This window comes from Lutjanus erythropterus, chromosome 19, assembly GCF_056507025.1.
Source record: "Lutjanus erythropterus isolate fLutEry1 chromosome 19, fLutEry1.hap2, whole genome shotgun sequence".
In the NCBI taxonomy this organism is placed as follows: Eukaryota; Metazoa; Chordata; class Actinopteri; order Lutjaniformes; family Lutjanidae; genus Lutjanus; species Lutjanus erythropterus.
This window is the reverse complement of record NC_139335.1, coordinates 18,923,952-18,938,998: the sequence shown is the minus strand read 5'-3', so window position 1 is coordinate 18,938,998 and position 15,047 is coordinate 18,923,952. Positions and strand designations below refer to the sequence as shown.

The 15,047-nt window shown below is 40.3% G+C and overlaps 1 protein-coding gene across 1 annotated transcript; it reads left to right on the top strand.

The window, feature by feature from the left end:
* The first annotated feature begins 256 nt into the window (after positions 1 to 256).
* On the top strand, positions 257 to 8,975 carry aldh16a1 (aldehyde dehydrogenase 16 family, member A1). Its single transcript, XM_084744687.1, has 17 exons — positions 257 to 618; positions 1,840 to 1,939; positions 2,068 to 2,194; positions 2,302 to 2,459; positions 2,559 to 2,636; positions 2,840 to 3,027; positions 3,159 to 3,317; positions 3,421 to 3,579; positions 4,258 to 4,414; positions 4,621 to 4,696; positions 4,797 to 4,902; positions 5,360 to 5,496; positions 5,601 to 5,771; positions 7,319 to 7,523; positions 7,648 to 7,833; positions 8,246 to 8,371; positions 8,530 to 8,975. Exons 1-17 carry the CDS (start codon positions 529 to 531, stop codon positions 8,707 to 8,709), a joined length of 2,403 nt encoding a protein of 800 aa, XP_084600813.1. The 5' UTR covers positions 257 to 528; the 3' UTR covers positions 8,710 to 8,975.
* The last annotated feature ends 6,072 nt before the right edge of the window (positions 8,976 to 15,047 follow it).

The following is a 15,047-nucleotide window of genomic DNA, read 5'->3' as shown; positions in this document are numbered from 1 at the left end:
TAGAAACCAGGCACAACAAGGGAAGTAAGCAGGAGTGAAACCTCTCGCTGCTCCCACAACTATAGCTCGGCAAAGGTCGTGTCTAGAAGGGATCCCTAGATTTACATAACTATCGCGAGATTTATAAGCGTTGTTTCTTCAGTGTCCATGGTGTACAAAGTAATTATGTTTCATTATGTAACAATGCTGTGATTAAGATCTTATTAGGTATAGGGACAACACTCATGACCGAGGTTAGGAAAAGATCAGATTCGGGATTAAATTTATAACTCTCGCGAGATCTTTCGCGGCTCTGGGATTCCCATCTAGACAGGACACGTCTCAAGATTTTTTGTAAGAGGGAAGCTTGCACGTTGCATTTGACGTGCAGTGGGACGTCTGTCTCTTTCCTGTGAGCCTTTTCTCTTCGCTCTCTTGCTGGTACCACCTCACAAGCTTCAAAGTAAAGATTTACACCCTGGACGCCATTCAGAAACGAATACAAAAGGGCGGTAGAGAGATTTGTTGCTTCTCTGACTTGTAACTATTATGGCTGGTAGCACCATCAAGACAGTTCACGATATATTTCAAAGCATGGAGTACGGACCAGCAGCAACTTCCAGCTATGCCACTGCACAGGTAAAGTTATAAAAACTTAATTCACAACAGAAGAAGAGACTCAACAGTTGTGGTTGGCATAAAACATTGTAATGCTGCGTACCGACAAATGTTAGCTTATTTTACTGCTAACTAGAGTTAGCATATTCCTTTTAGACTGTTTGACCCATGTGAAGTTCATTAAGTGTTAGCTGACTGTAACTCACAAGGCAAACATGTGACTTAGACCGTACAGTAGTTAGTTGTGAAATGTCAAGCCAGATGTTTGGACACTTGACTTTCACTTCAGGGAAATCTCACACTCACATTATCCATCCTTCAGAGATAAATCAGATCATCAAGGCTTGAGCTCCTGATGTAAACAGGTAGCACATGTAAAGTTGACCATATAATTGTGATAATGGTGATGCAGATGTTTTTAAGGTCCAAGAACCAGAAAAATGTTAAGATATCACAGTCCTCGTAGTGGTGCAATTTGATGAAACACCATCAAGATTGCTCTACAGTTGACCTCCACATCCTTGCAATCTGTCTTTCTGCTGTAACAAGACTGAATTCAGGTCATTAAAGGAAAAGGTGCTGTGCAGTATTACACTGTTACATCAGAGCAGCTTTAGTTTGGTCTTTGTTGCAAACTAAAGATGACCTCAGGGGTTCAGAAAGAAGGACGGCTCTGTACTTTGGTCTTCTGTCTGTAAATAGTTGACACACTCCGCCCAGCGTACTCAAATTTTATCAGTCACTGTCCAGGAGAGGTGGCAACTTCCTGGCCAATAAAATGTGAGCATGGGTTTTAGGGCTGCAACTAAAAGTTATTTTCTTTATCAATTAATCTGATGATTATTTTCTCAATTAATCAATTAATTGAATAATCATTTAGTCTATAAAATATCTAAAAATCCTTTCCTAGAGCCCAAAGTGATGTCTTTAAAATGCTTCTTTTGTCCAATCAACAGTCCAAAACCCCAAAACTCCTCACTTACCATCATAAACAACCAAGAAAAAGCAGAAAATCCTCACATTTAAGAAGCTGAAAGCAGCTTCTAGGCTTTCTAGACTAAAAAGCCAGATAAAAGCAAACACTCATAACCCATGAGCTCTGGAGAAAACATATATTATCGGCTAATAAATTTTTATTTGGTTCATCGATTAATGATTAGTCATTAACATCTGTATTATTAATCACAAAAACCCTGCCTCAGAGACTTTCTCCATATCGGTTGTTACTTTCTCCTCCATCAGGCCTGGCTTGATCACCATTCCCGTTCCTTGGGTCTGTTCATTGATGGCAAGTTTGTCTGTCCAGCGAACAGACAGAGTTGCTCTCTGACTGATTCTAAAGGTAAGTGCGGCTGAGTTTGGAGTACATGGACAGCTTGTCCTTAGCTCTTTTTCAGTTTCATCATCTTCTTCAAAGTTTTCAGAGAAACTGACCACATACATGTTTTTGTTCACTCCTCTGGTCTCCAGGTGGTAATGTGTGCAGCACAGTGTGCGCTGTGGAGGATGACATTTCCCAGTGCGCCTCTGCTGCTGTTAATGGTTATAAGGCTTGGGGTGGTCTGACCTGCCACCAGAGGGCCAAAGTCCTGCTCAGGTACGACAAACTCGCCTTCACACATTTTAGGAGCCTCAACACTGACTGTTTCTACTGCTGTCCTGATGTGGATATTAATGTCCATGTTGCCTGTCGTCCACTCACAGGTTGGTGAGTGTTCTCGGGCAACATGGACAGTGTGTGTCGGAGCTGAGTGAGCTGTGTGGGGTCTCCTGCTCGCCGTCCACCCTTGTCAGACTGCTGCAGTACTACAGCAGCTGGGCTCAGCTCAGAGACACTCTCATCACCAGCTGGACACCGCTGGGTGAGGTTAATGTGGGGGTGTTCATGAAGAAGCTTTTGGTTTTTGTCTTCATTCTCAATAGAGTTTTTGTTTAATTTTATTTGTTTTCTTGTTTTCCAGGTGTGGTGGCAGTAGTTGTTTCTGATGACTGCTCTGTCTATTCCCTTATGCTCAAAGTCCTACCAGCACTGGCCATGGGTAACACACACGTGCTCATACACACACACAAAATGATAATTGTTTATCAAACTTGGTGCAGATAAAATTTCTGTCAACTGACAAATTAATTAATTTTCTAATTGCTGCAGCTCTAATTAAATCTGAATTTTTGCTTGTCAATTTTTGTTCAGAACTGCTCCAAGAGGTGTTGTGAGTTCTAATTGAATCCTGCGTTCTTCCAGGCAACTCTGTCATCATCGTCCCTGGTCGGAGCAACGGCCCTCCAGCGCTCCTTTTGGCACAGCTTTTTATGACAGCCGGACTTCCTGCAGGAGCTCTTAATGTTTTAACAGGAAGTGACATGTCACTGGGTGCCAAAGTGGCCCAGAGCTCCAGCATCAGCTACGTAAGCTACAGTGGTAACAAGCAGGTGAGAGTGTGACAAAACTGGGGTTTTATTCCTCATCAGACAGTTGAGAACTTGCCTATACATCGGATAAAATGTTTTGAAAGCTGTTTTTCATGTTTACTTATTCCAACAATATTTCTCTTATCTTTCAGGATGGGGTGATGCTGTGTAAAGCCACGGCAGGGATGGGCGTTCCCGTTTCTGTCTCCCCCTGCATCGGTGCTACATGTCCCTTTATCATCTTTGAGTCAGCTGATATCGACAGCGCAGTGGATGGAGTGATAGAGACAGCCTTCAAGAAGAAGAGAGAGGTGATTTACTCAAATGAGAATCCCTTATAGGAGGATAGAGGTATGCTATCCTGTCAGAACACTGCATCTCTTCAACAGTCCTCTCTTCCTCTGTCCCCTTCAGGTCCACTGGGTGTTGTGCGTGCAGGAGAGTGTGCTGGACAGTGTTGTGGCCCGTCTCAGGCTGCGCATGGCAGGGATGAAGTGTGTGGCCCTGCACAGTGATGGAGACCGGGTCCTGGTGGATGCTGCAGTACAGGAAGCTCAACAGCAGGGGGCCACGGTTAGTCAGAACAACAAAGATGAGCTGTGCTCAGCTGCAGTGATGTTCAAAATAAGTGACTGACAGTAGAATAAGCTCACACTATGACAGTAATTTACAAGGGTGACAGTAAACCCATGTTTCAAACTATGATGGTTAAATTTTGCAACTAATCCGTAGTTCACATGCTTACTACTAGTATTGTACATTTCCGTACAACACTAATAACTTGGTGATGGAAAACTAACCTGACTTGAATTCAATTTTTATTTTAAAAACTATTCTACATTTTATGGGGTGCTCCTGTGGCTTAGTTTGACTCCCACTTGCAGTCGTTGCCCCCCTCTCCTGCTCTGCTCCCTTTCCTTTCTGCTTTTCAGCTATCTTGTCAAATAAAAACAACTCCCCCCCAAAATATTATTTTTATAATTTATAAAATTCTACGTATTCTTCCTCAAATTTTGGAGAACTGTTGGATGAAATCATAACTACTGGTACAAGAGTTTATACTGTGATACTACAAAAAAGTTTTGTGGTAACTAGTTCTCTGAAAAAGCTTGAAATGTGGTGGGGAAAACGGGAAATAGATAAATGATTATGCCAAAATCAAAATGAAGGAAAATGAGGAGTTGAGTTGAAAAATGATAATGAACTTAAAGGTGTTTGGTTTTCTACTTACTTTTTTTCTCTGGTCCACAGTTGGTCCAATCCTGCACTGCCCCCCCTATAGGTGCCCAGTACCCCCCCACTGTGCTCTGTGGGGCAGCCCCCTCCTCTCCATTTGTGGTCAGCCCCGCTCCTGGACCACTGCTGCCTCTCATGACCTTCAGAAGCAACACAGAAGCAGTGACTCTGGGTGAGGAAGCCAATTAATTCATTATTACAGTGATTTAGATAAATTGAGATGAGATGTATGACGTTGTAGTGGCCTCCATGTTGCATTTACATTGTTTTTTCGTGGCTAACAGCAGTTTACTGTTCAATGAAACAGATTCCAGGGGAGTTTGTATTTTAATATTGAATATCCACTTGAACCACGGTAACAGTCTCTGTTCTACACAGGAAACCACAGTCCTCATGGCCATGCAGCCTCCATCTGGACTGAAGACCTCACCCTGGCTCTGGAGACAGCTAAGAGGTATACATTCATTCACACACTCAACACTTTTCTTGTACGTTTCTTTCTTCTGTGAAACTGTACTGATATTTTCTTCTTCTTCTTCATCCTCGCTCCTCAGTCTGTCAGTCGGCTCAGTGTGGGTGAATTCCCACTCTGTGTCTGACCCCTGCATGCCGGTCTCTGGTCACAAAGACAGTGGCACCTGCACTGACGGAGGACAGGAGGTGAGTTTGAGTAGTTTACAGGAGACGCAAACAGTAGCCCCAGATATAAAATATGGTAAAAGATTTGTTGTTATTGTTATCGTTGGGGGAATAACGCCTGGTCATGCATGGCCATGCCCATCTCTTTTTCAAATACGCATTAGGAACATTGGAAATATGGTGTGAAAATGTTCCGGTTATGTGGGGAGAGTAAATTTATTTACTTTTTCTGCTGTTTGGTGGTGTACTGTTTGGATATTAGAGGGATAATATAAAGCTGTTTCTTGTCACACTCCAGCTTAATTACTTAACAACAATTCTTTTTTTTTTTTTTTTAAATTATGTAGTCCGTTATATTTTTGACTTGTCTTGTTCCATATTTAAATACTGCAGAGATCCAATAATGCAAACAGTGTTATCAAACACTGTGCAGTTGAGTCCTGTACTGTGTGTTGACCTCCTCTCTGCTCTTTTCCAGGGTCTGTACCAGTTTCTACGCCCACCCTCTTCTTCCTCTCCTCCTCTACCTCGCTCTTCCCCTGTCTCTATGGATTACTCAAAGTTTGGAACAGCAGCATCCGCAGCTGTCATTCCTGATGATTCAGACTCTGCCAGGTAGGTTTGTTTACAGTAATACAGATGATGATATTCTCTGCTTTTGTCAGTTTTGTAATATCTGTCCACCTGCGTCACTCCCCTCCTCCCTCCTCTTCCCTCAGTGCTCCTAAGTCTTACCAGCAGTTTGTCGGTGGTAAGGCATGTAAATCAGTTTCTGGCTGTAGTGTGGCTGTGCAGTCCCCAGGAGGCGGCAGTGTGTTAGCCTATTGTCCAGATGGAGGCCGGAAAGACGTCCGTAATGCTGTGGAGGCCGCTATCAAAGTCCAGCCTGGGTGAGAGCTCTAACACACAAACACATTAGACACAGACGATTGTAAGTTGGGCTATCAAAGTCCAGCCAAAAAATCCAAACAAGTACATTATGTTTTCAGAGTCACAAGCCCAAACATACAGTGGACACTGAGTGGATATATATGCAACAGATACACACGTTTTTGTTGTTGCTATTGTTGAAATTCTCTTCTTATTTGGATAAACCAAAGCAGTATTCAAATAATATAGGAATTGTAATAACAGGGCACCAGCTGGGTCTTAGAAGTATTAGAAAGGATTGAATTTAATAAAAAAAAAACAAAAAAAAACAAAAGGCCTTAAAAGTTTTGAATGAAGTTTCTCTTTACAGAACTGTTCAATTTTTTGTCCTTTCTTAGGATTAGGAATAAAAACCATAACATCACTAATAACTGTCAAATGTGTAAAATATGTTGTATATGTGTAACATGACAGTTTACACTGCTTGGTGTTTATGTTACAACAGTGCAGGAACTGTTTACGTCAGTGTACTGCTTTATGCTCTTGACAAGGGAAGATGTGTGAGCTTTGGTGCAAAACATTCAGTTGTTAGGAAAGAAAACAAAACAAAACATCTCGCACTTTGCAAGCCAATGTTGCTTCAGAATGGCCAAGTGTTGTTTTAATCGTAAGTGGCAGCAGAATCCAAAATGCAAGTGGGTTAAGCCTGTTTGTGAGGGAGGCTCGAGGGTGACACGGGGGTGGATTTTCACTCCTGTGTCTGTCCCAGTCCCATGACAGGGTGGGAAAAATTCCTGTCCCATTCCAATCCTGAAAGAATGGGTCCTGTCCCATTGCGTTGCCATCAATCTACATCAATGCATAAAAAACGGACTTATTGTTATTATGATTCCTGGTCCCGTTGACCTGTTTTTCCTGTCCTGTCCCAGTCCTGTGATCAATAGTGAAATTGACTCCCATCTCGTAGGAGTCTCACAGGAATCCTGTGTCCTGTGGGATTTGACTCTGTGGTCTGTCCTTTGTTTTACACAGTCACAACAAATGCCCCACAATTTTATTTAATCTTGTCCCATCAATTTGGCCCAGGCCCTTTTTGTAGTTAAATTGTAACACCTGCTGTTAAGGCTAAACAGAGCTTTAAAACTTTAAGAGGTGAAATTTATTGAGTGTTTCAGACTCTCACAAGGACACTCCTGTGTAAAATCCAAACAGGCAACAAGGTATTTCACAACCCAGTGGGCTGTGTGTGTTTATCATGAGTTAAAGTTCAACTTGACACAAATTTGCAGAGTCATACGTAATATATCAACAAAGTACATCAACAGAGTTTGATTATACTGCAATCCAGTAAACACACAAAAAGCTCTTCTTGTCAGTTCATAAAAAAACATGAATAGAACAGTACATATAGTACACTCATACTTTTAGTTTTTAACCACCATTCTCACTTTACCAAAATAATAAAAAGTAACCTGAAAAGAAACATGCGTAAAATTACATGTCAGTATTACCACAAAGGCTTTTTCATAGTCATTTTATTTCCTTTTGCATCCTTCCCCTCCTCCAGATGGATGAAAAAGAGTCTGTCTGCACGCGCTCAGTCGCTCTACTCTCTGGCCAAGGGCCTGGAGGCAAAGAGACAAGACATAGCTGCGTCAATCAAGGCTCAGACCGGTGTTTCAATGGACGAGGCTGAGAAGGAGACGGAGCTCAGCATCAACAGGCTCAGTGACTGGGCAGCTTACTGTGACAAAATCCAAGGAGGAGCTCCGGTGAGGCTTTTTTATACAAAGTTTTTAAAAGATTCTCTAATAATGGAAAAAATGAAAAGGAAGATGGGAAGCATTTGCTGATCTACAAACTGCATTTACATGTCACTGTGTCCCCCTCCTTCAGCCCGTGCCACAGTCCGGCTCTGCTCTCTCCATCCCTGAAGCCCTGGGAGTCGTGGGCGTCGTCCTCCCTGACAAGAATCCACTCCTCTCTATGGTAACAATTCTTGGAGCAACCATCGCCACTGGCAACGCCGTCATCATGGTCCCCAGTCAGAAGAATCCACTACCAGCCTTGGCATTCATTCAAGTAAGTGTTAAGAAGGAAGGCATCTGCACTTTTCAACACAAAAGTGAGCAAATGCTTCACAATAAAAGCATCAAATGCTCAGTCTTGGAACATTCAGTAGATACCAGTCAGTGAGACAACTTTTTGGACATGTACTCGGGATGCTTCGCCCTGAAGTTCTTGATGGTTAACAACAACATTTTTATAATGAAATCTAAACTCCACTAGCAGCCATCAGAGACAGTCCAACACTGGAGTAATGTGCTCCCTGTGCTGAGAGTTTGTTAGAAGACTGCAGCATTTTAATTCATCTGCTACAACATACATTTGCCCATAAAAAACATCTTCCTCTGCAGTGTTTTTATGGGCCAACTGGAGAACTAGCGTCTTAATATCCCCCTTTTTTCCTCCTCCTCCTCCTCCTCTTCCTCAGGTGCTTCAGTCTTCAGACCTGCCAGCAGGTTTGGTAAATATCATCTCAGGAGGCAGAGACCAGCTAACGGTGGCTCTGGCTAATCACAGTGTCATCAAAGCCATCTGGTACTGGGGCAGTGCTGAGGTGAGGGCTAAACACCAACACTTATTTTGATATTTTGTCTGGAAGCTGGGGGACATAGCTCCCCCTTAACGCAGGATTCAACTCAGACAGAACTCTTCATGACACAGATCTACCACATATTATCATCTTCACCCCCTCTCTCTGATTTCCTGCCATAGGGCTGTCAGTACCTCCAGTACACCTGCACCAGCCCCCTGAAAACCCTGCGCCTGTTCTGCCAAAAGGACGAGGAGGGGAGGGATGGAGGGAAGGACTGGACTCAGTCTCATCCTTCGCTCCTGGAAGAGATGTGGAGAAATGCCATCCAGTGGAAGAGTGTCTGGATTCCTACTGCATAAGAAAACGGGGAGGGAAAATGAACAATGAAGGTGGCTAGAAAGATAGATGGAGAAGAGTTGCAGATATCCACTGTTTTAACATCAGCATGTAGACTTAAACCGTGACCTGTAGGATGTAGATTTAAGAGGAAGGATCAAAAATTGTAACCATGAAAATAATAAGACGTAGGTGAACCTAACAGTGAACAGACAGCAAATGCCCTCAGTAATTAACTGTTTGCTAAGCCTCACCCTCCTTGATTACTGTTGCTATGGCTGTCAGGCTTTCTGTGGTGGCGAAAAACACCAGCTGAGTTTTTAATGTTTCCAAACAAGGATTAAAATGCAGAGGCAGTACCTGCTGTGCATAGTGAAGGTTGTTAAGCTGTGATTGGACAGTAGCTGTTTGGGGGAGGGGTTTTGCGAGTTGTCAATTAGGAGTGGGGTTTTTTGTTTTCACAGTTTTCCACTTATGTTTTTTCTCATTTTAGTGGAAACTTGTGAGTAGGTGATGTCTTCCAACATGTAATGGCCCTGAGTTTGTGGATCTGTATAACCTGAAGCATCCAAAAATGTGGCACCGAGCTGCCAGCACAGAAAAAGATGCCTCTCCAACATCAACAAAACTATTTAACACAAATTCTATAAGCAAGGAAATGTTAACATCAAAATATGCAATACAATCATAAAAGTTACAGGTGTTTTCAATAACTTTCAAAGGGTTTCATCAGCCACAAGGAAACTCTGTCCTATTATTGTTTATTTAAAATATACATATACAGAGAGGAATGTGAAAGCCAAGATTTATTTAGCAGGTTTTGAGTGATTGAGCAGAATGAGAATGTAAGAGATTAAATGTATTAATAGATTTGATTTTGAGGTAATGGCAGGAGTCACCACAAAGGCTTGGCCGACCTGTCTGGGTTGAATTATGCAAAACAGAAAAAGAAAAAAAACTCCCTAACAAACCATAGAGCACTTAATACAGACAGGGGGTTTCAAATGGTTTTACTAAAACTCTAAAATACTTACTTTGATGAAGGTCATACGTTAGCAGCATTGCTGATGTATTAAAATTAAAAATTGTCAACGATAATTAAAATATAATCTACAAAGGGGGAGGTATTCACTACATATAACATCCAGTGTAGGTTACTCTTCTGTCTCCAGCTGTTGCTCTGCTGTTTCTGCAGGCATCAACAGAATACCTTATAACTTTCTACCTCTATCTTCTGCTATTCTTACTTCTTTTTCTTTATTAAGTGTCTTGACTCTAAGGTCAGCATCAAAAAGCACTCAGAGGACTACTTCGAAGTGACAGAGAGTCAGAGACATGATAAACTTCATAACATTTCAATAAAATATCTCTGTTGTAGTAAAAGAAGTATTTTTACCACAAATGTGTCCCCTTTTCTAGGCTACAACTTGAAACCTCATCTGCCTTAGAGTTTTATTGATGACAAAGCAAAAACAAAAAAATCAATCGTGTCAACTCAGCCTAAACACGCAAATGTACTGTACTGGATATTTTTTTTATCATTTTACAATAATACTGTGGCTTTAAGCCTTAAAAGTACATTTGATGAAAACATTCCCAGCGAAATCTAGTTTTTATGTTTGAGTTCACATTGTAGGAAAAAAAAAAGTATCACATCTATATGTCTGTTTCCAGAGAATGACACTGTGGGTCTCACTGTCTATAAAACATAATAAAAAAGACAAGTGTTTAATGAATCTACACACTCTGTTGTTGTTTTTTAATTATTAGAAGCTAGCTTAAAGCACCACTGTCTCCAAGTACAGCCTCTGAGAGCTGCTAGCACGTCTGTAGACTTTTGAAGCCGGCTATACAGTTTAATTTACACTGATTCATCCAGAAACTTAAACTTGGACTCGAGGATGAACTGATTAGATTTTGGTGGTCAAAGGTCACTGTGTCTTTTAACCATAACTCAAGAATTCATATGCTAATTATGACAAAAACATTCACACAAACACTGATGATAATCAAAATGTTGATTACAAAGGGGTTACATCCAAATATTCTTTTCGGGTTGGCTGACGGAGATCTGCACTCCACTGAGTTCACTCTTCTGGTTTCAATATATTTCAACTTCGCTCATTTTGTAAATATTATTAGGTATTACTCCTATACACTGACATATAAAAAATGTAGGCAGTGATGGAACTTGGACACAGTTTGGTTTAAGTTTCAGTAAATCTTATCCAGTCACAGGTTCCCTCTTTTTTTTACTTTCTTGTTCCCTTTTTATTTTCCCAAACTGGTTCCAGCCAGCAGAGCAATGAGCTAAACTTCCAGTCAGACATCGGCTTGGTCACAAGACTCCTCCCTCTCGCTGTCACCCCGCACAAAACAGAACAAAGTAAACGGAAGGACGGCCTTGAAACTGTGGAATGCTGAGTCAGAACAATGACACGGCAGAATTCTCAACTGAACCTGATCCTACTCCGAGGCTCTGACTAATCGTGCTACGTGACACAGCAATAAATCAGCATGGGTAATTTCTAAACTGCTGGGTCACTTTTTTGCAAGTATGAGATTGTGGGATATAGAGTGGTTATAGACACTCGCATTGTGTCGTAACGACAGGTGCTTATCTCGCTGAAGTGCCAAATTCAGTTTTATTCTTCTCTGGTTTATGGAAAATCTAGTAAATTCACCAGAGGTTATAGTGCTTTTTGGAACAACATATGTACTGACAGTACATATGTACACAACCCTAAATCAAAAATGCATTTTTTTTTCCTCTGGCCTATACTGAAATTTGTCCATCTAGATTTTTTTTGGTTTGAGTTGATGAGTTTTGGAGTTTTCAGCTGAAGAGATGTCTGCCTTCTCTGCCAAAAAAAATGCATTTGAAAAAACTCATCACTAGTGTCTCTTTCCAGAAATCCTGACCTGGTTACTCAAGATAATCCGCAGATCTTGTTGTGAGGATTTCGGGTAGAAAGGAAATAGCTCCTGGATGAAACTGCTCACAACAAGGTCTGTGGATTACCTTGAGTAAGTGAGTCATGTTTTTTTTCTCTACATTGCTGTAGAGTTTTTAAAATGTTTTTTTTTTTTTTCAGATTATGGAGAAGGCTGACATCTCTATACCCAGTACCTCTGAAACTTGGCAACTCACACTAAAACAATCTAGATGGATAAATAGCTCTACAGGTGAGAGGACAAATATGTATTCTAAATTTGGGGATGAACAGTTGGTTGAACACCTCAATGGTCTAAAGGCTCGAAACAATAAATTGTTCGATCAAGTGTTTGAAAGGATGAATGAAGTCGGAATCCACTGGACCACTGACCACATCAGAAACAGCGGGATAACCCATCTATTATCTAGAAGGCTACAAGTCAAAACAGCATAGTGGCTCAGATGCAGCCAGTTTTCAATTTTATGATCTTATGGATGATCTTGAAAATTGTATTAAGAGGAGGAGCCACTTTTTCTGTTATATTTCCACTTTAATATTTTGATCTGCTTTGGAACGCACATCTAATTGGATCACTTTATTTGGCGTCCATGTAAACGGTTATGTAGCAATGTCTAATCTGAACGATTTCAGTCTGGTTGGAGACATATTGTCCTCGTAAACACAGCTTGTGTTGTGTCACTATTTCAAAGAGCAAACTTGAGGTATGAGATAGGTGTAAGATATGAGCATACTAACATGCAGGTTTCCGTGCAGGCTGAAAGCTGTTATGCAAAACTGATGCAACTTAAATGAAAATGGTGGACCGGGAAAAAGCTGAATCATCTGCCTCTAAAGCCAACAACCACACGAGTGGTTTTATTGAACAAAGTCCTCCTGAAAAATACACTGCAAAGAATATGAGTATGACTTGACTGAAAAATCCCCTCAAATCAACAGCGTTATTTACAAAAACAAAAAACAACAGGACTAGGAGAATAAGGCCCGGGAACTTCCAGTCAGCCAAGATGGATGGCCTCACCTTAAATGAACCTGCAAGAGATGAGCAAACAAAACACAACCGAACAGGCCAGATGGCTGACACATAAGCAGTTGGAGATGTGTAAATAATTAAAGCCGAGAGCATGTAGTTCTTCAAATGCAAAGGTGACTCGTTAGAGTGCGGCCATACCGGCCACACAACCACTGCTCACAGAAGTGAAGAATGAGTTGAATAATTAGCCACTCATCTCATCAAAAACAACAGAAACACCTGTAATGTAGCTGTGATGTTATTTGGCATGTAGCTCTCGACGCTAAGCTAACTACTAGGAATAAGCGAACAAATATATTGAAATGTGAACATATTACTTTTGAAATGCATTGTTACTTTGTGTAATATGTCTTCAGTTGAAAATCTACCTGAGGCAGAAATCATGTTCATGGATGATTGAATAGTAGACTATAATGTTTTATTCACATTAGGCTATGTTTAGTCAAATTTGCAGACTTCCCTCCTCACTCTCTAATGTATCTGATGTGTTTTCACGTAAGTTATAGCAGTTAGCAGGTAGGAGGAAATGTACTGTTACCATGAAAAAATATATGGATTTCTCTGGATTTGAACGTTGTTGGAAACATTTGGAATAACAAAATATATAACATTTCTGACATTTTCATACAGAAATGTTACTTATTATAGCTTTAACAGAACAAGTAAGATTAAATTTAATAATTGAAATGAGCTATCAGGAAGTTGTGGGAATAATGTCATGTAAAGAGAACCAGTGTTGTGGTTCTGAACAAAGCAGTAATCCAGACTGACAGGTTCTTTAAAGTCCACCTGGGCAAGGCACTTTAAACAGAGCACAGGTAAGTGGAAAACTACTGACTCTCAGTCAGAGCGATTTCAGTTTATTATAGTCTGATAAGGGCAATAATATTAACCCTATAGTCTGAACCATTCTTTTCAGGTAGGCTGAATGTCCCATGTCTTACTCTCACATTCACCAAATGTTTTACTTTATTGTCAGTACTTTGGCCTTAGCATCCTTTACTTTTTTATTGTAAAAGTCCCATCCATCCATTTTCTAAACCGCTTATGCCGTTCATGGTCACAGGGGCCTGTAGCCTATCCCAGCTTACTTACCCATGTTATAGGTAATGAGACTTTTTTGCAGCACAAGTTTCATAAAAAGAGTCTTATTGCAACAGGACTGAGACTCTTTTTGTATCAGTTTTATTAAAAATCAACGTGCGCTCAAACAGTTGAAATACAACAGTTTCTTGACTTTTCAGGCTGTCCAGACTCAGCAGTGTCTTGAAACAGTGCTGTGGTATTGAGTAATGTAACAAAAACCGCCTTCGCTGAAAACATGTTATCAGCAGTTTTCACTCCTTATGGTGTGTTCATGAGGTAAAATAAGGTCAGTGTATGGTCGTAAATTGGTCCAAAGTTAATGACAGTATCACTTACCAAGTTCTTTAGATTACATAAGTGAATGATCAGCAATCGAGTGCTAGGTCAGCTGACAGAACTCAGTAGAATTTCAATAAAAATCCATTTGGATTTCAATAAGACTATACTATACTATATAACAGAGACTCTGAACTTGAAACTACATGGAAATAAAAATTACTGTATGGTAGGAAAAAAACTTTATTAGAAGGTAAATTTGAGCACATTACAACAGAACTGTACTGTAAACTGAAGTGTATTATTCCCCACCATTAAATCCTATTAGACGTTCTTGAAGAATAATGTGGGACACAACAGAACTGTAAAAAAAACATAAACAGTACAGATCTTTTGTAATTTATTCATAATTTCCCTCTAATAAAGTCTAATAAGGGTCTCATAAATAGTCCCTCTAATAAAGAGCATATTTCTAGTTTTTATCTAATTTGATACAAAGAATGGCTTGTTATATCCTAACATTGTACCTGTGGATACATGGTGTCTAAGTAGTTTATAGCTGTGTTTGTTTATTTCTAGTGTCTGTGTAATTTCATAGAAAGTATGGATTGTTACATCTTATAAGTGTACCGTAAAATAAAGAGTGACTTCTATTTTAATAGGGCATGATGTCTTGCAGTTAATATAAATGTAGTTTATATATATATTTTTTCCTTACATTTTTTGTATATGTGAAAAAAAAGAGAAATAACTAAATTAAAATATAAAGTAATTTATTGCCTCTTAGATTTGTAGAAGTGCTTTGTCATTGCAGGTGACTGACTGTCAGCAGGTCAGGATAAATCTATATAACATTAATCTCATGAATAAGGAGGAAAAAATGCAACATCATCTCTTATCTCACAGTCCTGCTACTGTCATGTGTTACCTGAGCTCTGTGATTGGCTGAAATGTGCGGAGTGACGTTACGTCGCGCACGAGGGCTGCCGTCGGGGTATAAATACAGGAAGCT